Below are 27,109 nucleotides of genomic sequence, written 5' to 3'. Positions count from 1 at the left end.
GAGTTCATTGCCCTGTCTCCGGGAAGTCCAAGTCCAGCCACGGCTCTAAGGACGTCATGTGACTAGGGGAGGGGCCTGCCGGACGCCTTCTGAGCCACCCGCTTCAAGTTCAAAACCAGAGGAACTTATCTCGGGCCGTCCAACACCGCGTCTTAAGGCCCGACGCCCTCCGCAGCCTCCCAGAAGGCCATCGCTCCTACAACCGGAAGGGGCGGGCCAACGCCCGGCTGGGGGCATCCGCCGCCATGGCCACTAGTGGGGTGGTGGGCATCTTCTTGCTCTCTGCACTCCCACTTTTGTATCTGGAGCTCCGGCGTGGGATCCCTGACCTAGGTGAGTGTTGACGTTTCTCTGGCGCTCACAGCTGGAAGATTGTCTCGAATGTTGTATAGAATTAATTCTCCACCCTAGACGCGGCCCTGACTACAATTCCCAGAATGCACTGCGCGCGCTTCCGGTGTGGACTCCATTTCGCCCACAAATCTCCCCCAGGATCTGGCCAAGTCCTGTGTGGAAAGGACACACCTCGGGGTATGGGGACGTTCTAGAAGTCGTGATGAGTGCTGAGAAAGGAATGAAGAAGTTGGTAGAGCCGGGCGACAATGGCGCGCCAGTAATCCTACTTCCTTAGGAGACAGATCAGGACAATGGAGCTTCGAGACCAGCTCCTGCATATGGTTAATGAGACCGCCCCCCCATCTCCAAAATAATCAGAGCAAAATGGACTGGAGTTGTGGACCAAGAGTAGAGCGCCTGCCTCGAAAGCACGAAGCCCCGAGTTCAAACCCCAGTCCTACCCCTCCAAAAATGAGTTGGGGCTAAGGAGCTCAAAACAACATCTATTGTACCTCTGTTATAACCCAAACACTTAAGTATGACGTAATAAACATTTAGTCTGCACCACAGCCATAAGGGGTAGGTATTGTTACATTTACCGTTCTGCAGTTGAGGGACCTGAGATCTAGGGAAGATAAGTGAATTCCCAGAGTTTTTATATTTTTTATTTTTATTTAATTTTTTTGGCTGTACTGGAGTTTTGAACTCAGGGCCTTGCTCTTGCTAGGCAGGCGCTCTACCAGCCTTTTTTCCTGTAGCTATTTTTTTGGGACAGGATCTTGCGTTTTTGCTGGGGCAGCCTGGACCAAGTTCCTCCAACCAACACCTTCTGCATGGTTTGGATTACCAGTGGACATCCATGCTGGCTTATTGGTTGATGTCCAGACTGGCATCAAATGCTATGCCAATCTCCTCATCCCCAGAAGTTTTTAAAAGGTCATTCTGGGTTCTGGGCAGAGAATGTTTTGGAAGGAAGCTGTTGCAGAAGTGTAAAGCTTTTAAAACTTTTATTTATTTTTAATTTTTGGTGTAACTGGGGTTTGACCGCAGGGCTTGGCACTTGGAAAGTGCTCTACCCCTTGAGCTACACCTTCAGTCCATTTTGCTCTGGTTATTTTGGAGGTAGAGTCTTGCAAACTATTGGCCTGGGCTTGCCTCAAACCTCTATTCTCCTAATCTCAGCCTTCTAAGTAGTTGGGATTAGAATTTTTAATTTTTTAAATTTTTTTGTGAGGCTCAAGTTTGAATTCACACTTGCTAGGCAGGTGCCTTATTACTTAGGCTATGCCTCCAGCCCCCTCTTTTTTTTTTTTTTTTTTTGCTTTAGTTATTTTTAACATAAAGTGTTGTGGGGCTGGCTTGGACCTTGATCCTTCTACCTATGTCTTCATGCCTAGCTTCTTGGCTTGTTGGTTGAGATAGCATTGCCTGGGCTGTCATTGAACCACAAACCTCCCAATCTCGGCCTTCCAGGTAGCTGGGATTATAGATGTGAGCCACTGTGCCCAGCCTTAGGCAAGTTAGGTTTTTGAAGTAGGTCAGTAGTGATAAGGATGTCCTGGACCAGTATGATAACCCAGGAGATGAAATGTGGACAGATTTGCCATGCTGAGGAAGTAAATCAACAGATTTTAATGCTGGGTGAGGAAAAGAAAGTGCATTTGGTAAAGGGAAAACCGAAGGAAAAATGGTAAGGGTGTGGAGAGTCAGGAGTTGGTTTGGGGTATAATTAGTAATCAGTTTACATGTCTTTTTCCCTCCTTAAACTCAGTTCTAAGGTTAAAGACGATGATGAAACTTAGTGCACATCACATCATTTCACCTACTTCCTGACCTCCAAGTACTCAGGTGCCCGGAAGTTTTGCTTAAAATAAGAAATCAAGATAAAATAATAATAAAAAAAAATTTACAAAGACTCCCACTCAAGCTGTATTGGAATAGAACAAGATTTTTTTAGTTGTTGCATTTTTTGGTGGTACTGGGGCTTGAACTCAGGGCCTCATGCTTGCTAGGCAGGTACTCTACCACTTGAGCCACACCCCAGCCCTTGTTTTTTGCTTTAGGTATTCTTTGAGTAGGGTCTCACATTTTTGCCTGGGGCTAGCCTCAAACTGTGATCCCCCTACCTACAGCCTTCCCCACAGCTGGTGAGGCATGCCTCACCACCCTGATTCAGGGTGGTGTTCAGATATCGTTCAGAACAATACTTGATAGAATAAGAGTGTGGCTGGCCATTACAAAAGTAACTTAATACCTAAACACTGGCACAGAGAGAAGTCATTGAGTTATGGAACCTATGTTCCGTAATACTGCCTTTTCTTCTAACAGGTAATCAATCTTCAAATATTACACAGGACTATAAAGGACTAGATCTGGATGTATACTTTCAAGTAAAAACTTTAAGTGACAGCGATTTTTTTTTTTTTTTGTACCTAAACTGTAGCCCCCAGAAGCAGGGCACTTTGAAGGACAGCACATGTGAGGAACCAGCCTTCAAATATTTAGCTCCAGTACACATGTAGTGTATTGGTAGGGAGCTGGGGGTGTAACTGAGTAGATAGAGCACTTGCCTAGCATGTGGGAGGCCATGGGCCCAGACCCTGCACTGCAGAAAAGAAAAGAAGAAGCAAACAAAAATGCATTGGCAACTAAGGCTTTGACACAATAGAAAACCACAGGAGTCACTTTCCAAAACTGTATGTCTAGTCTAAAAACTACAGTGTGGTGAATGGATAGGCCCTGGGGATCCAAGTGGTCATCCCACTAAGACTATTAGTATCCATTAGTATGTTCCACTCCTATCCAGCCCTGTGTCAGTTGCACATGGAAGTATGAGGTGTAAAATAGACTTAAACATTGTTAAATGAAGCTGGGGAGGTGCTGAGATAGGAAAGTCTGGAGTTTGAGGCCAGCTTGGGCTACATAACAAGACCTCTCTCAAACCAAACCAAACCACCTTTAACTGGTATGTAGAAGCCCACCATCAAGAAACCAAAGGAGCCAGGCGCTATACTTACTCCTGTAATCTCAGCTACTCAGGAGGTGGAGATCAGGAGGATTGCAGTTCGAGTGTAGGCCAGACAAAAAGTTAGAGATCCTGGTGGCTCAATCCTGTCATCCCAATTATGCAGGAGGACTTAAGTAGGAGGATGGAGGTTTGAGGCTGGCCCCAGGCAAAACGCCATACCATATCCAAGAAATAACTAAAGCAAGAAAGGGCTGGTGGCTCAGGTGGTAGAGTGCCTGCTTAGCAAGAATGAAACCTTTAGTTCACAATCCCAGTACCATGAAAAAAAAAATTGATCTCTGAACAATTTAAATTTCTAAATAAATAAACCCAAATTATGGATTTTTAAAAAAAGGATAACGTGTGTATCTGTTTTCAGCTAAAAACAAAGCCTTTAAACCCAGTGTGGTAGTATGTGCCTGCAATCCCAGCACTTGGGAGGCAGGAGGAGGAGGATTCTGAGTTCAAGGCCAGCCTGGGCTACATAGGAGTAGCAGGCCAGTCTGAACTATGTAGTGGGACCCTGTTCCACCAAAGCCAGAACCGAATCAAACAAACACAACTGAAAAAACAAAACCCAAACATTTACATCTGTGTGTTTGTAATTCCTTCTTTAATATTTAATCGACTAACCAGCAGCCCTGATCACATGGTTACAGGGTTCTTCTGTATCTCTGCCAAGGAGCTTGAGAATTACAGAACAAAACAAGACTGAAGCTCTTGGAGAAAGAAACCATTTTCACCTAGCTTTACAGCTCTTCCCCTCAGCATTCAGTAGATTGTATTACACAAAGTAGATACTCATTACATCTTCGCTGATTGAATCTTTACCTGGTTTTTATTTATTTTTTTGGTGGTATGGGGTTTGGACTCAGGCAGGCCCTTGCACTTGCAAAGGCATACGCTTTACTACTTGAGCCACTCCACCAGCTCCCACCTGAGTTCTTAAAATGTAAGACTAAATGCTGAATTGCTACTTTTTTCCTAGGTAAACATGCAAATCTTAATTTTATTTGTAAATGAATAAATATTGGGAATTAAGGAAGCACATATTGTGAGAAATAAGAATTTGGTGTCTCAGGGGCTGGGGTTGGAGCTTAGTGTTGAAAGGTGTGCTGAGTTTGTTGGACGTCCATTGCCCACCCCTCCCACCCGGCAAAAAAAAAAAAAAATCCATTGGGAATGACTGTTTTAAATAGACCTAGAATTTGAGCAGATGATCCTCTCACAATTTGCTGTGTAACTGTGTAGAGAGGGCTGGTGGAGTGGCTCAAGTGGTAAAGCAGAAGCTAGCATGAAGCCCTGAGTGTAATTATATAGATTAAATTTTCCTTCTTCCCTTAGGAGAAAGAAATTCAGTTACGTGTTCTTTATTGTTGTTGTTTTGCTTTTGGTGGTCCTGGAGTTTGAACTCAGGGCCTTATGCTTGCTAGCAGGCACTCTTACTACTTGAGCCACTCCACCAGTCCTTCTTTGGTTGGGTATTTTTCAAGATAGGGTCTCAAGAACTGTTTGTCCAGGGCTGGCTTCACACCATGACCCTCCTGATCACTGCCTCCTGAGTAGCTAGGATTACAGATAGGAGCTGCAGGTGCCCAGCAAGATACACATTTTTTTTGAGGTTCTGCAGCTTGAACTCAGGGCCTACACCTTGAGCCACTCCACCAGCCCTTTTGTGTCATGGGTTTTTTTGAGATAGGGTCTCTCGAGCTTTTTGCTGGCTGGCTTCAAACTGTGATCTTCCTGATCTCTGCCTCCTGAGTAGCAAGGATTACAGGTGTGAGGCACTGACATTGGGCAAGATGTGTTTTTGACAGTTATATTTTACATTGTAGCTGATCACTGTAATTATATCTATATTCCTAAGACAGAAGATGTTTGTCCTAGAATTACTTTCTGGAAACAACAAGCATGATGAATTTTAGTGCCTAAAGGAGACTCTTTGACAAAAATTATAAGGCAGTTGTGTAATTCAGGGCTGGGGATGACGTGACTTAGTGGTAGAGGGCTTGCCTTGCATGTGCTCATTCCAACCCAGGCCTGCAAAAGGCAAGCATGTTAAAAGGGTGTAGACAGTTGTGGAACTCAACTGTGAGCAGTTTCTGATGTAAATGGTCTTCTCTTATTTATTATTAGAATCAAGAAAAGCGGGATTTTTTTTTTTTTTAAGAGAAGTGTTTCTAATTTTATCTTTTTCCTTTATAAGGAATTAGAGATCTCATTTTGCTGTGTGGCCGGATTTTCTTGCTGCTTGCTCTTGTTACTTTAATTATTTCCGTGAGCACCTCATTGCTGAACTCATTTAAATCTTCAAAAGTTTATCTAAAAGGTAATTTTATTATTTATGCTACCCTTTCAGCATTTCTACTCAAATTTTTCTTTTCTTACTTCACAATTTTGCACAATAAGATCTGTTTCGCCAATTATTTGTGATGTGTAATTTGAAGAGGGAGTGATCGTTATAATTTCAGCAATGATTATCTTGAATGGACTATAAATATCAACATTTCCTATCATGTGTTTTCCTTACATATATTTTTGAAATTGTCATTTCTGAGTTGTTACGGTGTAAATTTCCTAATTTTAAATTGTGCATTTGTGTCACTTAACTTTTTTTTTTTTTCCAAGTTCAACAGTAGTAATAGGAATTTAACTGCTTTTTTTTGTTTGTTTTGTTTTGTTTTGTTTTTGAGGCACGGTCTCATTATGTAGTTCAGGGTAGCCTGGCACTTGCTGTGTAGCTCCTCATACTGGCCTTGCTCTCACAATCTTCCTGCCACAGCCTCCTGAGTGCTGGGATTACAGGTGTGCCCCACCATGCCCTGCCTAACTGCTTCTTGGTACCTATAGTTTGTAACCTATTTTAGAGTAAGTGTATGCACCAGTAATCTCTAAAGATCTTTTAGTTTAATTTTTCATTCCATTTGAGCAGTTTTTATTTACGCATCTGTATCATGGATATAGGGAAATGCTTTTAATTTGAGGAAATCATGCTTGTTTTTGTTTTGATAAGAATTTGTGAGTTCTTGAAACTTTTAAAAATAATATTGTATTTGGTCTCAGAATAGATGCATCTTAAAACTAAAAGCTATATCATGTATTAGGAGAATGCTTACCTGTAATGAACTTGGTACATTGTATTTTGGTTTATTGTTTTTTTAAATGTAAGTAGACTAAAAGAAATGGACAGTGTTTGATTTATAGTCCTTTCACATTAACTAATTCTAAAAGATTATTCAACTCAAACATAAATGGTAATATGGATGTTTTAGGGTATTCTAGTGACGGATGTTGGGTTTCTTTTTTTTCCTTTTGATAAGTTATTATTATTTTTTGGTAACTTACCAAAAAGAAAAAAAAACCCAAATTTCTTCATGTGATACAGTTGGAAATTAAACAAGAACATTATAGTTTCCCTTAGGAATTTTTTATTAAATACATTTTTCGTTCTGGGGGTGTGTGGCTCGCTGGTACAGGCACAATTAGCATGTGTGAGACCCTGGGTTCAATCCCTGGCACTCAAAAATAAATGAATAAAACATTTTCTATCAGGATGCTATTTGCTGCTTACACTAGACTAGCAGGTCAGCTAGTCCATTCCGTTTTCTTAATAAGGGACACATGCCCTTGGTACAGTTTCTGTACTTTAAGTTGTACTATTGTTTGCTGGACTGCAAGTCATTTGCTGTTTTTGTGGGTTGACTGTTTAGAGGCATAAAGCTCACTGACTGCTAATGCTGTCTAAAAATTAACATTAACACTCTACTGATCACTGTTAGATTTTCCTCAAAGAGCGAAATCCCAGCTTGCATGCACTTTGTCTTCCTAGTTGTCATCAGATATTGAGCTGGAAAGGTTTGCAAGAGTCGGTAGATCAGAAATTCAGAAGCAGTCAGTTTTCAGTGCCTTGGAGATTATCCTCTAGGGGTTTGGGGGTGGAACTCAGTACAGAGAGCTTGCCTAGCATGTACAAGGCCCTGGTTTGATTCCCAGCACTGCCCCAAACAAAACAAAACCAAAAACCCAACCTCTCCCTGCTATTGATTTATTTACAAAGTACATCTTTGGTGAGAATTTGGAAAGAGCAAATCTGATCATGTAGCAGGTTTCTGGCCAAACTGGGTTTTGTGGTTTCCTGCTGCCCTTTCCTGCTCTAATTTATATAAACTTGAGGAACTGTTTACTGCCACAGGGATAATGGTGTGTGCAGAAGAAAGTGCTCCTGTTAAAGGAGCCATACTTTCCAAGGATACAGTTCCCTAATAGATGGCCCTCAAGGAATAAAGTTATTCTATTTGTGAGCCATTTTGAATATTATTTCTGTATTAGAAAATTATTTAAATGTTCTTTTAAGAATCAAGTTACGTACTACATGAAATTTCTTATACTGAAAATAAAAAAGGGTCGACAACAGCTGAAATCCTTTCTCTTGACATTCAGTGAGTAGTAACCTAACAGTGGCTCTGTCCTTTCAGTAATTGACGAGCACACCTACCTTAGGGGATGGGGCCTGTGGGTGTAGCTTTTACTGTTATGTCCAAGGGCAATGGATGGCCTTGCTCATGCCTGCTGTCAGTGTCCCATGCTTCAGCTGCTGTGCTGTGCTGTGCCTTAGAGTGCTGAAGCCCTGCAAGGAAAGCCTCCTTAGCAAAATTGTTATAATAATAACGCCAAGCAGAGTACAGGTGGTTCATGTCTGTAATCCTAGCTACTTGGGACGTTGAGATCAGGGAGAGTGCCTGAATTTAAAGCCTAGTCCCACTGTTTGCATGTACCTCATTTTCATTACTTGAAAAAATGTTTTTCAAAGACTGCTTGTGTCTTCCAAAATGTTAAAGTCTATAAACTGATTTTAGAGAAGAGGCTCTTTGATTTGTCAATATTTGGAAATTAAAAAGCTCTTTTTTATTTTGTTGTCTTAGAAGAAGAAGAGGAGGAGAATCAGAAAAGACAAAGACTTGTGAGAAAAAAACAACAAGAGGCACAGGGTAAAAAGGTGAGGCATAATTTTTAGCGTATATAGAGAAAATACAAAAATAACTAGAGCATTCAAAACTGAAGTGTGTTGCTTTCTTTGTACTAGGACTTTAAAAATTATTGAGGTCAAATTCACATGATGTGAAATTACCCTGTTTTTTATTTTATTTTGTGGGACTGGGGTTTGAACTTAGGGCTTAGCACTTGCAAAGCAGGCGCTCTACTGCTTGAGACACCCCTCCAGTCCATTTTACTTTGGTTATTTTGGAGATGGGGTCTTGCAAACTATTTACCTGGACTGGCCTCAAACTGCAATTCTCCTGATCTTAGCCTCCCAAGCAGCTAGGATTACAGGTGTGAGCTACTGGCACCTGATCAGGATGCTACTTTTTTTTTTTTTGGACAAAATTGAATTAGTATGAAAAGTTTCTAACCTGGTTCTTATGTGAATTTTTAGGAACATTAATGTGTATAATAACCACATCTGTTTTGTTTTTTTGATAGGCCAGCAGATACATAGAAAATGTTTTAAAGCCTCAGCAAGAAATGAAATTGAAAAAAAAGGAAGAACGCTTTTATCAAATGACTGGTGAAACCTGGAAGTTAACCAGTGGTCACAAGCTTGGGGTTAGAAAATTTTCTCATTTTATATTTTGAACCCTATTATTATTTATGTCTCCTTTTATATACGTTGATTTTTTAAAAATTGAAAATGAGGTGAAATAGTCTTTGCTTAGGCGTCTTCATTGATAATGATTATATATCAGTTTGTTTTCAGCATATTTTGTGTGTGAAGTGGTTATGTGGTTTTTGCTACCTAAAGATCGTATATCTTGACCAGGCATGGTGGTTCATTCCTGTAATGCCAGCTACTCAGGGGGTGGAGATTGGGAAGATCACAGTCCCAGATCCTTCCCATAATGGTAGAGGATCCGAATGTATCCATCAGCTCCAGCACTGAGCTTTGCTGAGAGGCAGCATGGGTTGACCAGTTAAATGTTCAGCATTAAGAATCATTCATCTTGATTCTTATTCCCCATGCTTCTTCCACTACATTTTCTTAGGATAAAGAAAGGGTGAATATTTTAGTTCGATAAGGAAACTTTCAAAAGGTATGGAAGGAGTTTCCTCCCTCCTCACGCTTGCAAAGCAGCTGCTTTCCTGCTTGAGCCACACCTCCAGTCCATTTTACTTTGGTTATTTTGGAGATGGGGTCTCGTGAACTATTTGCTCGGGCTGACCTCAAATTGCGATCCTCTCAATCTCAGCTTCCCAAGTAGCTAGGATTACAGGCATGAGCTGCTTCCTGGCTGGAAGGAGTTACTGAACTAGTGAGCCTGTATTTGAGAATTGACATTTAAGTAAGTCATTTTGCTAAGGAAAAAGTTTTAGTAGATGTGTTAATTTTGTGTAGCTGTGACCAAAATGCCTGAGAGAACAAGTAAAAGGAAGAAAGATTTATTTTGGGTCATGGTTTCAAAGGTATTAGCCCATTGTAGCAGGAGGGAGGGACAGACCAGGACAGTTCACCAGGAAGCATCCAGGAAGCAGAGCGAAGTGCATACAGAAAGGGGTCAGGGCAAGACAAAGCCCCAGTGACCCCTCCTTCTGGCTAGGCCCCACTGCCTCCTTTTCACCACCTCCCAGTAATGTCATTGTACACACTGTGAATCCACGAGGGGCCAATCCAGCTGTTAGGTCGGCGCTCTCCTTATCGAATGGCCTTTGGAAGCACTAGCACAGACATGCCCACAGGTGAACTTTACTACTGTTTTAGGTGATTCAAATCCAGTCAAGTTAACAGTGAAGGTTAAGCTTCAAAGTATGTAATGTTAATAGAGAACCTTTGTAATTTCTGGAATAAAATACTTAGCCTCCTAGGGTGATTAATTAAAATGGAAGGTCAAAGGTTGAATTTGAAAGTAAGAATATGTTTATATATGACCAGATATGAAGGCTGCACTCAGCAGTGGAAGTTTTACATGGTTACATACTAAGGCATGCTTTTGCATACTTGTTCTATCTTCATGGGCTTTGAAGGACTTCTCTTGCACTGCCTTGCTTCCTTTTCTGAAAGGAGGAAAGGAGATCATTCAGGCCTTTTTCTTTCTTCCATCCTGCTGAGACTTAGGGGTTAACCAGAAGCCTTATCAACCTTTGTCTTTCACAGGGAACTCCAGCTAAGGGATAAGGGTAGTTTTTTCTACACATTAAGTATTTTCTTGTTCAAGGAGATAATGCTTTAATTTTCTGCATCTAATGATGGCTTAACATTTTTCTATGGACAAACCAGTGGAGTAAAGAAATAACCATTGAGAATAAAGTTAGTAGACAGTGTCTCTAGAAATTTTCTGTTGTTTTTGACCAGGGTACTGAAGATTTGGTGCTTGAAAATTCAAGTCAGACATCTTTTGAAACATCAAGCAGAGAAGCTGCAAAGAGAAGGAACTTGCCTAAACTTTTAGCCCAGGTTTCACCACCTGCTGATCAGCCCTTGCAGGAGGAGGTTCGTTGCTTAACCCCTACTCACTGAATTGTGTCAGGGTACAATAGCAGTGTGGCGTTTTGGGGAAAATGAGAACTGGCTCTTAACCGAGATGGTGTCTTCCCACCACCTTACCAAGTGATCAACCTCGTTATGAATCGCTTGTCCTGTTCATTAAGGTTATGAACCAAATTTAGAGGGAAGATGTAAAACAAATGATAATAGCTTTAGAAAGTCCTCAGTCTTTTTTGAGGAAGTCATTTGAGTATGAAGGAACAAGTAAACATTGGGTACAATGTTTACTAAGGGAAACATTCTTACTAGGTAGCTAGCTTAACACATTTTTGTGCCATGCTTTTTGGGTGACTAATACCTTCTATGGATTAATTTTGCCAGAAGCAATGATCTGAACATTTGATTTATTTTTTAAGATGAACAGAAATAGGAAAATGTTAGTAAATGAGAAAAATAAAGTAAACGATTGCTACCCAGCCCCTTATGAGCTTTTTTATTAAAAAGTATATTTGTATGTATTAAACAGTTTTGGGATTTTATTGAACTTAATTCATGTTGATATTCTAATATCTTCCCAGTTTTCTTTAGTTTACTTTTCTTTCTTTTTTTTTTTTTTTTGGTGGCACTGGGGTTTGAACTTAGGGCCTCTCGCTCTTACCCCTGGGGCTACTCTGCCAGCCCTCCAGTTTCTTTAAATAGTGCATTTTTACACAATACCTTCTTAAAAGAAGAATTCTTTAAATGTGTATCGATTGATGGCTGTCATCTCAAATTCTATTTTATAATTCATTGTTAGAACAAAGTTGCTAATTATTTGAGCTCTCATTATCTTTTTTTTTCAGTGCTAGGAATGGAACCCAGGGTCTTGTGCATGCTACACAGGCACTTTACCACTGAACTACAGCCCAGCTTGAGCTCTTTTTTTTTTTTTTTTTTTGAGCTCTTATTTTTAATGCAAACTTGTTATAGATGTATATCACTGGGGTTTGAACTCAGGGCCTCATGCTTGCTGGACAGGTGCTCTACCACTTAAGCCACACTCCCAGCCCTATTTTTTGCTTCTTGAAAATGTTTACATTCCTCTTACTGATGCTTATATTTCTTTAGGTTCCTGATTTACCTGAAGAACCCTCTGAAACGGTTGAAGAAGTAAGCTTATTTTTCTTTGAAAATTAAACTTATTTTCCATTTTTTTTAACATCAAGTAAATATGTCTTATCTAAATTTGGGCTTAGAGAGAAAAGATAGAAGACGTGTTCGTGCAGTTGCACTGTAATTAGGTCTTGTTCTGAATATGGCATAGCATCAAATTCCATCACTGAGTCCTGGTTTTGGAAGTCTTCCGTCTGCTAAGTTGTCTTTTTGAGCCCACCTACTGCCTCAGGCATAGAGAGGGTACATATGGGCTTTTCCAAAACTTTAGGTCAGCAAATGAGCTACTTATTAAAGCGGAATCAAAACAGGCAGATGGCTTTAGATTGCAGTTCTCCGTTTAAAGAAGAGACGACAAAGAAGACAGCTGCTTATACATGCTGTGAGAGTGGATTATGTAAGAGTAGTTTGCTGTCACAGGAGTGGGTTGGGACTGGTCCCCCCTCTGCACTCAGTTGCTTCCTTCCCATGGCTTTGTTACAGTTTGTATTGCCTTCCTGCCCTTGGCCAGCCCAGGTACAGATACATGTCTAAAGTAGGGGGAGCATATGTTTTCAAAGCCATTAAGTAATTTTGGCAATATGTCCCAAAAGAAAACTGTCATAAGCTTTTATTTTTTGAAGTTTAGCAACTGTTATACTCCTGGGAAACCACTTTTTGAGGCAGTTAAGAAAGCAGTTAGGAAAGTTTCATTTTTGTCAACACGCTAGTAATATTTAAGTTTAGTTCTTGGGTGTCTGAGGAAAAGCTGAAAGACAATGGAAGCGAGTAACTCAGATACTGAACCCTCTGGGGAAAACCAAAAATTTTAAAGACAAAGTCTTCATTGTATCTGACAAATTCTTGCCTTAATATGCCTGTCCTCATTTCAACTGTTCATCAAGCTTTGGGTTGGTATCTGTTTGTACAACCGGTTTCTTTTTTCCTTTTTTTTTTTAAAACAGGGTCTCACTCTTGAACTCATTATGTAGCCCCAGGTTGGCTTTTAACTTGCCTCCTGCCTCTGCCTCCTCAGTGCTGGTATTACAAGAGTGTGCAATGATTCCTGGTTTTGACAATCATTTTCTAACATAGTGTAAGCAAGTACTGCTTGGGTTTTATAGGAAAGGCCTGAATTACTCTGGCTGTGAACCATTTGACATTTTCTCTATACAACGGTAGTGTCACTGAGGTTCCACAGATTACAAACCTGAGATTGTCAGTGAATCCTTTGAAATTGTACCTTTTTGTTATCAGTAGAAGGACAGTGTTTTTCTTCAGCTTCTTATTTCTTAAAAGGCTAAGAAATATTGGCATCTTTGATTCTGTTAGACTCTTCATTAGACAAATTAGACTTCGTAATTCCCTGCTAGCTGGTGTTCGCAGGCCTGCGTGACTCCAAACATGGGGTTCCACCTTTCAGTGACTCCTGTTTTCTTGGACCTCCATCTGCCTGTGGTCTACTAATCTATTTCTGGGCAGTCAGCCTCATCCCTCTCCAATTCCATGCCTCTGTCTTTCCCCTCATTGTGGAAAGTGTTTTCAGAATAATGAAAATAGACTGTAAGAATCATCAAACTTAAAAACAAGGAAAATGAAGTATTCCATTTTGGGGAGTGTGCCTTTCCAATCCATCCTTACCCTAGCACTGTAATAAAGTATTTTCAAAGTCAAAAATGCAAAGAGAGTAGAGAAGGACTATACTATAGTTACTGAAGATTTTATGATGTTTGTCTTTATATAGTCATATTGCTTCTGACTTTCTGAAAAATACTATTTCCTGTTTTATGAATCTAACAGTTTTAATCTAGTATTATAATGACATGTCATTTGACATAATCATTACATATTATGTAATTATGATATAAGCCAGCTTCTATCATGACAAATATATTTAAGTCCCTAAGCTAAATAACTTTGATGAATACATATATAAAAGAATATTTTCACTTTTAAGAATACTGGAGGCCGGGCATGGTGGTGCACTTCTGTAATCCCAGCTATCAGGGAGGCAGAAATCAGGAGGATCATGGTTTGAGGCCAGCTCAAGCAAAAAGCAGAACCCCATCTCAACAAACAAGCTTCTTTAGGACCATTAGGACATGGTGGGGCATGTTCTAAACCTAGCTACAGCAGGAGGCATAGGTAGGAGTAGGGGATCATGGCCTGAGGTTGACCTTGGTCAGAGGTGAGACTCTATCCAAAAAATAACTGAAAGCAAAAAAAGGAATAGGAGTGTGCCTCAAGTGGCAGATTGCTTGCTTAACTAGCACAAAGCCCTGAGTTCAAACCCCAGTACCACCAAAAGAAAAAAAAATGGTGGGGGCGATAATACTTTTTAGGAGTTTCTTTATTTCCTTATTAAAGTTTTTGTGACTAAATGCATTACTGACAGAATAGAGGTCTACGTTTATTCTTCCACATTGATAGGAGAAGGAGAAGGGCATTCATTCTACCAGCAATCAGAACCAGAGGAAGCTTTCATTATCCATGTGTGTGGTTTGCATGTGTAGTAGCTGTGGCTATTAGAGAATGAGAGATCTGAGCAAGTTCCTGTCATGCTGGAAGCCTGCTTGGGCTTAGGAGGCCTCTAATCAATGGAGATCCCAATGAGTGACAGGGACTGTGACAGGAGAGGGAGGTCTGAAAAGGAGTGAGTTCTTACTGGAGGAGTGCAGCTGGCCTACTCATATCCTGTTGTGTGGTAGTGCTGGAGCTCTTTATGAACTTCTAAAATACCAAGATAGATTTTCAAAGTGAGAAGAGGAACTAACTCATGGTAGTCCAGAATTCTTAACTGAATATTCACCTCTTTTCCTGTTCTAAGTTAAAAAGATGGTAACAATAGAATTTAGGGTGATTTGAAAGTAAATTTGTAAACCATCATACAAGGGTTCCACACTGCCACAGCAGTCGCACACTGTCCTATTTCATTTTGAGGACTAGCTGTGAAGCAAATTTTAATTACTGCTACTACTTCTGAATCATATTTCATTTAACAATCTGTGTTTTGGACACTGATTTACTTTCCAAATTGATCTATGGACAATGCATTTTATTCATTCATGCCCACTTCATGGTCACTAATACCAGGAGAAATTATACACCTAACTCTCATGGTAACTGTACTAGAACAATTGCTAGATTTGAAACAATGACAGTTCATGTCCTCAAGTTTTTGTCTCATAAATAAAATGAATTAACACTTGTTTCTTATAAGGCAGTTGGTTTTAATTGTCCTGTCAGATTATTGCATTTAAGTAAAACAATGTAAAAATTAAATTTTATTTTTACAGCTAAGCAGAATTGGCTTTTAATGTGTGATCCAGTTATTTTGTGATTTGTTTATTTATTTTTGGTGGTGCTGGCGTTGAACTTAGGACCTTGTGTTTGCTAGGCAGCGCTCTACCACCCGAGCCCACAGCCTGCTTGCTTTCTTTACAAAGAGCTTTTCTTCAGTGGAGATAACAGCGGAGCAGTAGGACTTCCATGTAACAGAGAGCAGCATTACACGGATTGGGATGTAGATCAAGTATGGAAATTTGACTTTGTGGTGTTGGGGCTTGAGCCCAGGGTCTCACACATACTTGGCATGCACTCAACCACTGAACCACACAGCCCTAGCCTGAGTGGATGTGTTTTCTAACAGGCTTTCCACAGAGGGGAAGGGGCTGTTCTAGAATCACATCTATACTTAGCATGATGCCCAGTAGCTCCCAGGACAGTTAGTGAAAGGGTTTTCTGGTAGGTTTATAATGAACTGCAGAATAAATGACTGCTTGGTTTTCTTCTCTTTTTTGATGATGGCCTTTCATAGACTAGCAGGTTTTTTAGGTGCTTAAGTGTTTCGTCAAAGGGAAGATGATGGGGAATTCAGTACATGAAGCAGATGGAACTGGAGCTGCCCCAAGGAGTCAGAGGGCACTGAGCTCCAATGACCAGGACGACTCTGGGGTCATTGCTCGCTTGTTGGGGAAGATGGAGAGATGGCTTGCGTTCCATGATAATGAGAGTGGACGGGCACATCTTCTGCCTTCCAGTGCAGTACTCTTCTTATCTGTAGAATGTGAGGCAAAACCCTGGGTCTTCTTGGCTTGGCAAGTAACTTTCAAAGCTGCTACAATCTGGATGGTATCTGGACAAAAGAACTTAGTCTCCAGTGTCCTCGTGGGAAGGCCCTGGCACTGTCGCTGAGCTCAGGCAGCAGAAAGATGAATTATTTCCATGTTTAGGGTGACGTTTAACTCTCAGAGCTACTTTCTGAGCTCAGTTCCTGCAAATCTCCACCACATGAGCTGTTTTGATCTCGATGTCTTCCTGGTGGTGGTAGTTTTAGAACTGTGAAGGGCAGTGGACTGGACTCTTACCTGAACATTCTTATTCCTCAGGCAGTTACTATTGCCCTCCGATGTCCAAGCGGGAGTGTCCTGAGGAGAAGGTTTTTGAAGTCTTGCAGTTCACAGGTGAGGAAATTTGTATTTTGAAAAATATTTTTGTCGAATTTGCAATAGTTTATTCAAAGCAGTGGGAAAGGCATTATCACTTTCTGATACTCCCATCAGAGTAGAGTGACGGGCACTTGCAGGTATTCCACACGCCAAAGGTTTGGTGGGCTGCTTTGAATTGTGATTTCTGCGTTCAAATTGTATTGAGTTCTTTCCTTAATTACCCTCCTTCCCTCCCTCCCTTCTAGTCCTTCCTTCTCTTCCTTCCTTCTTTCCCCTTTCCCTCCCTTTCTCTTTCTGTTTGTCTCTTTCTTCCTTTCTTTTGTTTCTGATGTAATCCAGGGCCTTAGCCTGGCTCATCTTTTTTCCTTCAAGCAACAAAACATGCTTTGTAAAATAAACATGTAATGTTTGAGGCAGGTTATGTTTTTATGCAGTACTAAGTGGAAATTTTGATCATTTCTATGGGAATTGACGGGGTCTTTGCAGGTCCAAATTTCTGTTATCATGGGCTCCTCCTGCTTCAGTGTCCCAAGTAGCTGGAACTACAGATGTGTACGACTGTGTTTGGCTTTTTTTGTTTTGTTTTGTAGAGTGTTTTTGTTTCGTTGTGCTGGGGTTTGAACCCAGGGCCTTGCAAATATGGCAATTTTTTTTTTTGCGGTACTGGGGCTTGAACTCAGGGCCTCCACCTTGAGCCCTAGTTTTGTGAGGGGTTTTTCGAGATAGGGTCTTGCAAACTGTTTCCCTGGGCTAGCTTTGAGCCGCAGTCCTCCTAAGTATCGAGGATTACAGATGTGAGCCACCAGCGCCCAGCAAATATGGCAATCTTTATGACAGGTAATGTTATAAAATTATAGGACTGGCCCATAGAGAATCAGGTTGTCATGAAATAGTCTTAGGAGCCTGGTTATTTCTATTGTGACAAAGTTCCTAAGTGATTCTGATCTCAATAATTCTTTCCCAAATGCTTACCTTTTGCCTTCAATATATTTATTTATTTATTGCAGTACTGGGGTTTGAACTCAGGGCCTTCACCTTGAGCCACTCCACCAGTCCTATTTTTGTGAAAATTTTTTTGAGCTAGGGTCTCACAAACTGTTTGCCCAGGCTGGCTCTGAACCACGATCCTTCTGATTTCTGCCTCTGAGTAGCTAGGGTTACAAGCGTGAGCCAGCGGTGCCCGGCTTCAGTGTATTTATCGAATACTCTTTCCCTTCCCTATGGATGAAGCTTCATGGTTGTTAAATGCCTTGGCTGACTATACTCTGGAACTAAAGGTATTAAATGTTACTCACATCTCAAAATTCACTGCATGCTATTTTCTGTTAAACTCTAGGAAGTTTCTTTGAAAAGTGTGAAAGTTATTTTTTTCATCACTTCTAGAGTTACGATTTCACAGTGACTGCACTGTAAAATGTCACAGTGACCCAGAGGAACGCGATGTGCGCAGTATTTAATAATGACTGAGTCTTTTATCTTCTAGGTCTTGTTTGACTGGATGATGAGAATTGGGTACTGCACATCCCTGTACGGCCTTTTCACTTCCTTTCCCAGAAGGCCTGTGAAGGTGGAGGGAGGATGCTCACTGGCGGATGTAGGCATAACTGTAGATACTGCTCTTATTGTGGAAGAGAAAGAACAGAGCAGCTCGTAAAGAGATGAGAACTGCCTGCTCTTCATAAAGTCAGTTTTGCCGTGACTTTGCAGGACAGTGACAGCTTCACATTGAAAATCATGCGGATCCTTGGTGGAGGTCAAGGCAGTAGATACTTTAATGTGATCTATGGGAAGATAGCCACATAACATTTGGAAAAGGTTGCTCTGTGCACATAATTGTTGGTAGGGAAGACTGTGGCCTAGGGAGAAAATGGAGCCCCATTTTAACCAACAGCTGGGTGTGGTGGGACTATATCATAGCTGTGTTTTGTCTCCCACATAGGTCATTCTTTAAGTGCAAGGGCTCTGTCCTTTTTCTCTCCAGAAGTACCTATTGTATAGTAAATAATAGTAATAATTGTTCAAAAATAACAACATTTAGCTTTTTGTCTCTGGATTATCCCACATCAAAGAAAGCGAAAAATTTTTTCTTGATAATAAATTGATTGTGAAGTGCTTCCAAACTTTACAAAGTTATAAAAACAAGCCGGGTGCCAGTGGCTCATGCCTGTAATCCTAGCTGCTCAGGAGTCAGAGATCAGGAGGATCGCTGTTTGATGCTATATGGGGCAAACAGTTTGTGAGACCCTATCTCAAAAATATCCAACACAAAATGGGTTGGTAGAGTGACTTTTCTGCCTACGGAGCATGAAGCCCTGAGTTCAAACCCCAGCATCTTAAAAAAAAAAAAAAAAAGTCACCCATATCCTTGTTCCCAGAAATAAGGTTGACAGCATCGGACCATGGCTCTGGTCAAGAGCTCGAGTGTGGCTTCCTGAGAATCCCCAGCCAGAACCTCACCGCTAAGGTTGCTCCCAGACTCTGAGTCTCATTTCTGTGACATTACCAGTAATGTTGAGGCAGCTGTGTTGGGTTCATTTGAATGGAACAGTGTGTATCATGGGGATTTCGGTACCTGTAAGTCAGCTGGTGCCATAACGAGAACCTGACAATGTGAGTGACTTTGGAGCCAAGCACTGGAGTTGGTCTCTGGAACTGGATAAAAGTGTTACAGTTGGACAGAGCTGCAGGTGAGGACCTACTGGCAGATAAAGAAAACAACATTGGGCACTGTCACGCTGTCACACTGTCACACAGCGGCAGAAATCCCAGCCACACTGAATTACCTGGGAAGGAAGATAGAGTCAAGTGGTAATACCATTTCCAGCTATAGCATCAGTTTTACCTTGTTGCTTCTCGCTGAGATAAACTAAAGAAGTGGGATAAAAATGAGATCTGCCAAAGATAGGTTTAACAAAACACAGGGCGCTATGTATTCACTGGGCTGAGTACAGCTGAGTGGTCAGAGGATTTGCCTACCATGGTGCAGGGTCCTGGGTTCAATCTCCAGTACTGGGGGAGGGGAAAGGGGGAATAAAGGAACCAGGGCTCTCTGGAAACTTTTTTTTTTTTTTTCCCCCAAGTCTGGGGATCAAACCCAGGGTCTTGGACATGCTAGGCAAGTGTCTGTCTGTGAACTACATCCCTAGCCAAATGAGGGCTCTCAGGTTTAGAAGATAACCAGCCTCTCCAGATGACAAATAATGCTAACTAATATTAAGACAGCTTCAGAGCAAAGATCAAATCTTGTGCATTCTTAGGTAAAGATATAACTCAAATCCTTCAATATCTAAGAAAGTCTAAAGGTTGGTGCCTCTGAATAAGATTCATAGAAGGCCCCATGTGGTGATGCATGCCTGTACTCTCAGCTACGCAGGAGGTGGAAATAGGAAAATCACAACTTTGAGGCCAGCCTGGGTAAAGTTAGTGAGACCCTCTCTCAGAAACAAAAATACAAACCAAGGGCCTGGCACCTCTGCTCCGGAGGTATAGTGCTTGCTTAGCATGCACAAGACCTTGGGTTCAATCCTTGTGACTGCAAAAGAAAAGAAAAAAGAATCACGGAAGACTGAAAAGTTTGAAAATTTTCATCAACAGTAACTAAAAGAGATAAAGTAAAAAGTGAAAGGCTTTTGGATTCCCAAAATTCTACTGGCAAGGTGAGAAAAATGCTCTGCTATAAAGCTCTGCTGTCTTTCATGTAATAAAACAATGACTTTAAAGGTGAAAAACAACAATCTGGAGCCAAGGGAAGTCATTTCCTGGCAGGAAGAGGGCTGAGACTTCCCAAGGCTTGCCCAACTGGATTTCACAACTGCTTATGGACCAGTGACTTCCATTTGCAGCCTTTTGAACAGGAGTGTCTGGGAATCATGTTGTCTGTCTCACCATGGCATGGGGGGAATGGGGAGGGGTATAATTTTAGTTTGCAGGCCTGCAGTCAGTAGCTGTGTTTCAGAGGTGTGCCTAAGAGCTGCACTGGAGAACTCACATGTGCACCTGGACCTAATGTAAACAAGATCCTCAACTCTGAGCTGAAGGTGTATTGGGATGAGATTCCGGGAACACACATCTCTTCATTCAGGAATCACTGGTGGCTGGAGGGCAGAGCCAGCCTCCAAGAGAGCCCTGTGAGCCCTCTTCTGACCTTCCCATGGTGAATGAGCCAGCGAGGAATTAACCAGAAGTGATGATATGCTAGCTTTGGTTCTCTGTGTCCTCTCTTGCTCTGGTGAGGTGTTGTTAGCAGCCCAGTGGAAGGAATCCTTTGCCAAGGAACTGAAGCTTTCCAAGTTAGCTTGGAGTGAATCCTCCAGGCCCAGCCACGGCGGCCTGGCTGATATCCCACGACCTTGAGTCCGAGGAAGCCAGCTGAGCAGCTTCTGGATTTCTGAGTCACAGAAACTGGGACGAAAGCATTGTCTTAAGCTATTTTGTTCAGGGAACTGTTATGTGACAGTAGATAACCAGTATAGGAAGTATTCAGGGTATTTTCTCTGAAGAGGAAGATAACCTTAAAACAGGGTTGTAAAACATGGTAAACTGTCAATTAAAGGCTGTAACCTCAAACAGAGCTGTAAAACATGAGGAATTGCCCATTAGAGCCATGCAAAAGTTCAGGATCCAGGTAAAGGGCACCATGCAGAGATAAGCACCCATTCCTGCATTCCTTTGTCTCCACTTGTAAATAAACTTTCCAAAGCAGGACTCCCCTGCTGTTCTTATCTAAACCTTAGGTTTCTAATCCACTACTAGCCCCTAATTTATGGGAGAACGCATTCCTTGTAACCTGATGCCCTGCACTGCCTTTTAAATATCCTGTGAATCCTTTGTCCAGGGCTCAGACACAGGTACACGTCTGGGCCCGCTGGCGTAAAATTAAAATCTGAGTTCTCCACTCCTCCGAGTGTCGCTTGGTTTCTCCTCTGACTATATTGCCACAACATCTCCAGCAATATAAAATCCTTGGGAATGACTTTTGTCTAATAAGCTTTTCTTCCCCCCCCCCCCTTTTTTTACTTTTCCCTACCTCATGTCTCCTCATTCATAATACAGACCAGGCACAGGGCCTGGGGCTGAGGTGTACAGGGGGTAAGTTTATTTTTCCTCCTCCTGTGTTGTCCATGTAAGAGTGTCTGCCTTCAGCCAGGAGGCCTGTTTTTAAAGAAACACATTCAAATGCAAATAGAAATGCAAAAGGAAAAGAATGAGCATGTCAGATCCACCTGTTCTGATCATATACTTCCAAAGGCTACTCTATCCACCCACATCCATTACCAAGAATTTTGAGTACAGAAAATGAATATTACTTTAAAAAAATCTTTGTTATTTAAACTGGCAAAAATATTGGTAGTTAATAGGTAGTTTCTAATGTTTGCAGAATAAAATTCTCCCCCATCTCCTAAATTTTATTTCAGACAGTCTTGCTGTGTAGTCCAGACTGACCTTGTGATCACCCTGCTTCACCACCCTCCTAGTGCTGGGATTACAGGTGTGTACCACCATACCCAGCTCCCAAATTTCTAACAGAAATCTTTAGGGTTGGCATGGGATTGCAGACATTTTTCTTTTAACAGAAAACCACTAACAGTTGCATGTCCAATTAAAGGGCTAAAAATAGACAATTGTTTCCTTGCTTCAAAAGCAGTATTTTTGCCTAGATTTAGAGAAAGGAACTAATGCCTTAAATCTTTAGACTCTTGGTTATATTATTATTATTTTTTGTATTGTAGCTGTCTTGCAATAAGATGGAAAAATAAGCAGCATAGGATAAGCAAGCAGCTTTTTTGTAGGTGGGAGAGACATGACAGGGGAGAAGCCATCTCTATATACGTATACATACTACAATATGCTAGGCATTATGGCCAGAATTTGCTTAAAAATAACTTGGAGTGGAGATATAGGTGAATAAATATGAAAGCTAAGTGATCTGTACACGGGGCACTTCATGCTCTTCTACTTTTGGAAATGTAAAAAGTCCTCACCAAGAGGACTGGTCACGTGATCTATGAAAAGTTCTGAATTAAAGCTGTAGTATTTTGAGTGAGCCCCAGCAAAGACTTGAACCCTTTCTCCACTTAGCCTGTTTGCTACTGTTTTTATAAAATCCTTCAGTGAAAGAGTGGAATTGGAAACGCAAAAAGCCTATTTTTTCTTTTCGGTGACGCTGGAAATTGAATCCAGGGCCCAGCGTATCCCAGCTAAGAGCTTACCACTGAGCTTCTGAGTATCTTCAAAACTGTGCAATGAAAGTGTTCCGGGTGCCCCTTGCATAGGCACTTGCTGTAGAATCTCAAACTCCCAGCACCGCTAGCTCTGGAGCCACGGACCCTTAGAGAAGTTCCCCTGTTACATTACTCTTCACCTCTTCACTTCTCCCTCTCTCATTGCAATGGGTGGTGTGAGCAATCTATTAAATAGCTTTGTTAAAAGAATATACAGTCATTTTAGGTTTGTCTTATGACAATGATGCTAAGGAATATTTTACTGTGGGGGTTAAAAATAACACTTTTTCTGGGGCAGTATTGGGGACTGAACTCAGGGTCTTCTGCTTGGTAGGCAGATACGCTACCATCTGAGCCATGTCCCCAGGCCAAAACATGGTATCTACTTCCAAAGGAAAATTTTAAATGAAATGTGAAATTCCCCTTTGGTACAGAGGAACTAGCTTCAATCAACTAATCACTCTGCTAGCTGAAATTGTGATCCTAAAACCAACTTCTAAATCGTACAGCATTTCTGGACTTCTGCTTAGGACACAGGATGCAACGAATGTTGCTCCCACCCTAACAAGAAGCAGCTGGATGAGACACAAGATATTTTTGAGCTGTCGAGAGCTGAGGCTGCAAAGCAACTACGCAAACTGAATCCCAGAGAGGGATAATCCTTTCCAAAGAGAGACAGTATAGGACCTGGTCTTCCCTTTGGAAAAGCGTGTGAGAAAAGGTGGCTGCTATATAAGCTAAGATTTAAGAAAAAATTTAAACAAGCATTCTTTGAGATGGGAGTCTTGCTATGTTGCCCAGGCTTGTCTTAAACTCACGTGGCTCAAGTGACCTTCCCACCTCAACCTCCTGAGTATAACATTTGTAAAGGCCAAGCAAGGGCTACTGCATCAGTTTGGGGCAGGATTAGCTAATTTGTGGACCTTAGTGCAAAATGAAAATGGTAAGTCTTGCTAAAACAGGAAGAGTTCCAAAATGGTGGAAGCACATTAAGCAATCAAGCCAACTCTGGTTTGGGCCTCAGAATTCCCACCCACTAGAAATCTCTCCTCCATGCCTCTTTGCCCAGTGGTCAGGAGAAGTGGGATAGGGCAGAAGACAGCAAAAGGTGACCTTAGAACAAACGAGGTGGTGCCTGGCTGGTGGCTGTGGGAGAGCAAAGTTCCCAGAGCTTCCTAGTCCCTTTCTTAACCTGTGAGGAGGGTACAGCGAGTACTATGGCCCACAGGGCACTTGCAAAGATCTGTGGTTTCTGGAGGAACAGAATATAACCTTATCCTTTCTCTCTTAGGAACTTAGCAAAGGCTTACTGCTGCTGGGAGAGAGGCAGTGGTCTACCAGTGCTGGTGATGGGGTAGAAAACTTAAGTCCTATAGCAGTAACATACAAGGCAGAGATTGGCCACCACAAGGAGGAGCAGAAATGTTGAGAAAACTCCTCCTGGAAGCCAAAGCACAAAAGGCCAGCCTGAAATCAAGGCTGCATCTGGACAGCGGGGAAATGCTCCTACCATGAGCCTACTCTGAGTAAACAACCAGCAGCCATGTATGCATGCTGCTAGGGCAATTGGGAAGGGGTGAGAACGTGGAGAAAGGCACCCTCCTCCTTTCCGATGTGGGGGTGTGGGGGCAGCTAGGCACTGAGATGTGCAGGAATACCTGATAAAAACTTTGCACCCCAACCCCTGCTTTAAGCACAAGGGAAGGGGAGCACAGTAGCTCAAGAGAACCATCTGAGGCCCATGAGCTCTGGCTCTATGGGTAATAGAACTTTACACTTGGTGAAAATACCTTCTGCAAATGGACATGACTTTTAAAGACATACAAAAGCTGAAAGAATTCATTGCCAGCAGACCTGCACTACAAGAAATAGGAAAATCCTTATGGCAGAAAAAAAATGAGAGCAGATGGAAATATGTATCTATACAACTAGAAATAGCACATTATTTTATATGAAAACCTTTTCAAAGCTCACTTTCAGGAGCTAGGGGTGTACCTCAGTGGTTAGCAGCTCTGGTTCCATCCCTAGCACCTCAAAAAAAAAAATTACTGTTTAAAATAAAAGCTTAACACTGTTGTATTTGGTTTATAATACATGTAAACCCAAAACATGACAATAACACAACACTGGGGAGTATACTGTTACAAGGTTTGATCTCATAGATGGAATGGTGTAATATCACTTTTAAGTATACTGGTCAACTGTGATCCCAGCAGGAATTTTCCTGGCTCTTTCCCTGGTCATATCTGTTGAACTTCCTCTTTCCTGCTCCTTTGCTTGTTGCTGAGTTTCATGGGAACTGTGAGAACTCTCCACACTGGTCTCCACCATGATCTATTGTTTTGTTTTGAGACAGAGTCATACTATGTAGCCCAGGCTGGCTTTGAACTTGCAATTCTGCTGCAGTCTCTCAAGTGGTAGGATTACAGGCGTGAACCTGAGCCTTGAGCTCAGGTGTTTGAGATCAGCCTGAGCAACACAGAGACTCTGTCTCAAAAACAAACAAACAAACAAACAAACAAACCAAAACCAAGACAGACTGAAAAAAAAATGCAGCTATAATGCCATCTACCAGGAACAGTTGTAAGGGTTAATCAGTAACTCCAAAAACCTCCACAGCTAAAACCAAGTACTACAGCTGGGTGCTGGTGGCTCACACCTATAATCAGGGATACTTGGGAGGCAGATAATTAGGAGGACCATAGTTTAAGGATAGCCCAGGCAAATAGTTTCAGAGATCCCCATCTCCGAAGTAACCAGAGCAAAATGGTCTGGAAGTGTGGCTCAAGTGGAAGAGTGCTTGCTTTGCAAGTGCGAAAGCATTGAGTTCAAGTTCCAGTCTCACCCCCACCCCCTTAAATACAAATACTACTTTTCTTAGCCAAAGTAACATGAAACATAACAAAGATGAAAGAATGGAACCGAGGAGTTTGTAGCTCAGTGGTATAGCAGTTGCCTAACATATGCAAGGCCTAAAATTTCATCTCCAGCACCACACACAAAAAATGCAGTCAAAATTTTGCTTAAAATTTTCTTCTACCAGATATCCCAGTTCATTACCTTAACAGTCTACCTTCCATAGAAGCCCTTGAACATCAATACAATTTTGCCAAGCTCGACTATGTAACATGATCTTTATTCCAGTTTCTAACACCTTGTTCCTTATTTCTGAGACATCATCAGAATGGCCTTTGCTGTCCATATGTGTACTTATGACTATTTAAGTCATTTCTAAGAAGTTCCAGACTTTCCCTGTGTTTTTTCTTCTGGGCTTTCAATCATAATCGCTCTTAACACTCTCATTATAGCAATCTAGGCTTTTCCCTGGCTGTTATTCAAGATTCTTTTAGACTCTGTTAACTCAAGGTCACTTCCACATCTTCAGGTATTTGTTACAGAAATAGCACTCAGTACCGATCAAAAGGTAGGAATAAAGTATACACTTCAGTTTTAAAAAATTTCTTTGCAGTTACAAGTAGGCTATAGTTACAGCATGTAATCCACATTTTGTTCTTAAAAACTGTGAAGAATTAATAATACAAATCACCTAATGAGATGAAAATAAAACTGTATAAACCAAGAACTTTTTTTTTTTTTTTTGCAATGCTTGGGATTGAACCCAGGGCCTTACGTATAGTTGGCAAATACTCTACCAGAGTTAATTTCCAGCCCCACAACATTACACTTAAATTACCTCAGAGTAATTGTTGATTTTAAGTCAAGATATTCTAGATCAAGTTTCAAAATAGTGAAGCTTCCACTTAATGAACATCACAGTTAAACGGTTTTTGTTTAAAATGGAAAGTTTATTTGCTCATTACACCAAATAGGATGCAAGCACTGTCATGACAAATATACAGAAATATGTATGTAGATCAACATAAAACAGTAATTTAGTTTAAATGAAGGGAAATCTCTTTAATGTTATGACAACATACTCCCAAGAAGAATCTCTTCCTCAGTTAAGTTAATTACACATTTCAATAAAATAAAGGGTAATAGATTAAGTGGAAGTCAGCTTGTGAATTTTCCTAAAAAATAAAACTCCAACTCTATTAATCCATGCCAGTTAAACACTGTAACTAAAATTTACAAATAAGCGCAAAAAGAGATGAAGCGTAGTTACCTTTTTTGCTTGAACAGTCCAGGGGAAAATGGTTACTACAATACAGCAGGCAAACTGTTAGACTGATCTAGAACATAGCGTACTAAATTTCAGTCTTGAATTGTGCTAAATGCTCATCATTAGTATGGCACATTTTGGTCCATGATGTGGTTTAATGCCGAGACAGATCACAATTTGTTACAGAAACACATAGATTATTGTTGCTTTTTGTTTTTTTAAATATATATGTATATATTTTTAAAAAGCCAGGTATACTTCCACATACAAAGAAAGGTTTCCTCAGGAGGAAATTATAGGAAGTAGTCTGGGGTGCGCCTGGTAACATGGGGTTCTCCACGACGAGGTGCTGGGTCAAACTGAAGA

At 41.2% G+C, this 27,109-nt stretch overlaps 2 protein-coding genes and 1 pseudogene across 3 annotated transcripts in view; 1 reads left to right on the top strand and 2 right to left on the bottom strand.

Moving 5' to 3' along the window:
* Positions 1–96: 96 nt before the first annotated feature.
* On the top strand, positions 97–27,109 carry Ubxn8 (UBX domain protein 8). Of its 2 annotated transcripts, XM_020172623.2 has the most exons (8): positions 97–333; positions 5,550–5,672; positions 8,266–8,339; positions 8,825–8,947; positions 10,689–10,826; positions 11,928–11,969; positions 16,340–16,414; positions 17,883–27,109. In XM_020172623.2, the coding sequence occupies exons 1-8, from the start codon at positions 246–248 to the stop codon at positions 18,051–18,053; spliced, it is 834 nt and encodes a 277-aa protein (XP_020028212.1). In that variant the 5' UTR covers positions 97–245; the 3' UTR covers positions 18,054–27,109. The 2 variants fall into 2 exon arrangements, with proteins under 2 accessions (XP_020028212.1, XP_020028214.1); XM_020172625.2 differs by lacking the exon at positions 5,550–5,672.
* Positions 21,427–21,551, bottom strand: LOC141417123 (small nucleolar RNA SNORA51; annotated as a pseudogene).
* The window catches only part of Ppp2cb (protein phosphatase 2 catalytic subunit beta), a 33,222-nt gene continuing 32,518 nt past the window's right edge, over positions 26,406–27,109 (bottom strand). Inside the window, exon 7 of the mRNA XM_020172622.2 lies at positions 26,406–27,109. Coding sequence (XP_020028211.1) covers positions 27,037–27,109 — 73 coding nt within the window. The 3' untranslated portion in view covers positions 26,406–27,036.

This window comes from Castor canadensis, chromosome 14, assembly GCF_047511655.1.
Source record: "Castor canadensis chromosome 14, mCasCan1.hap1v2, whole genome shotgun sequence".
Lineage (NCBI taxonomy): Eukaryota > Metazoa > Chordata > Mammalia > Rodentia > Castoridae > Castor > Castor canadensis.
This window is presented reverse-complemented; position numbering and strand designations above follow the sequence as displayed.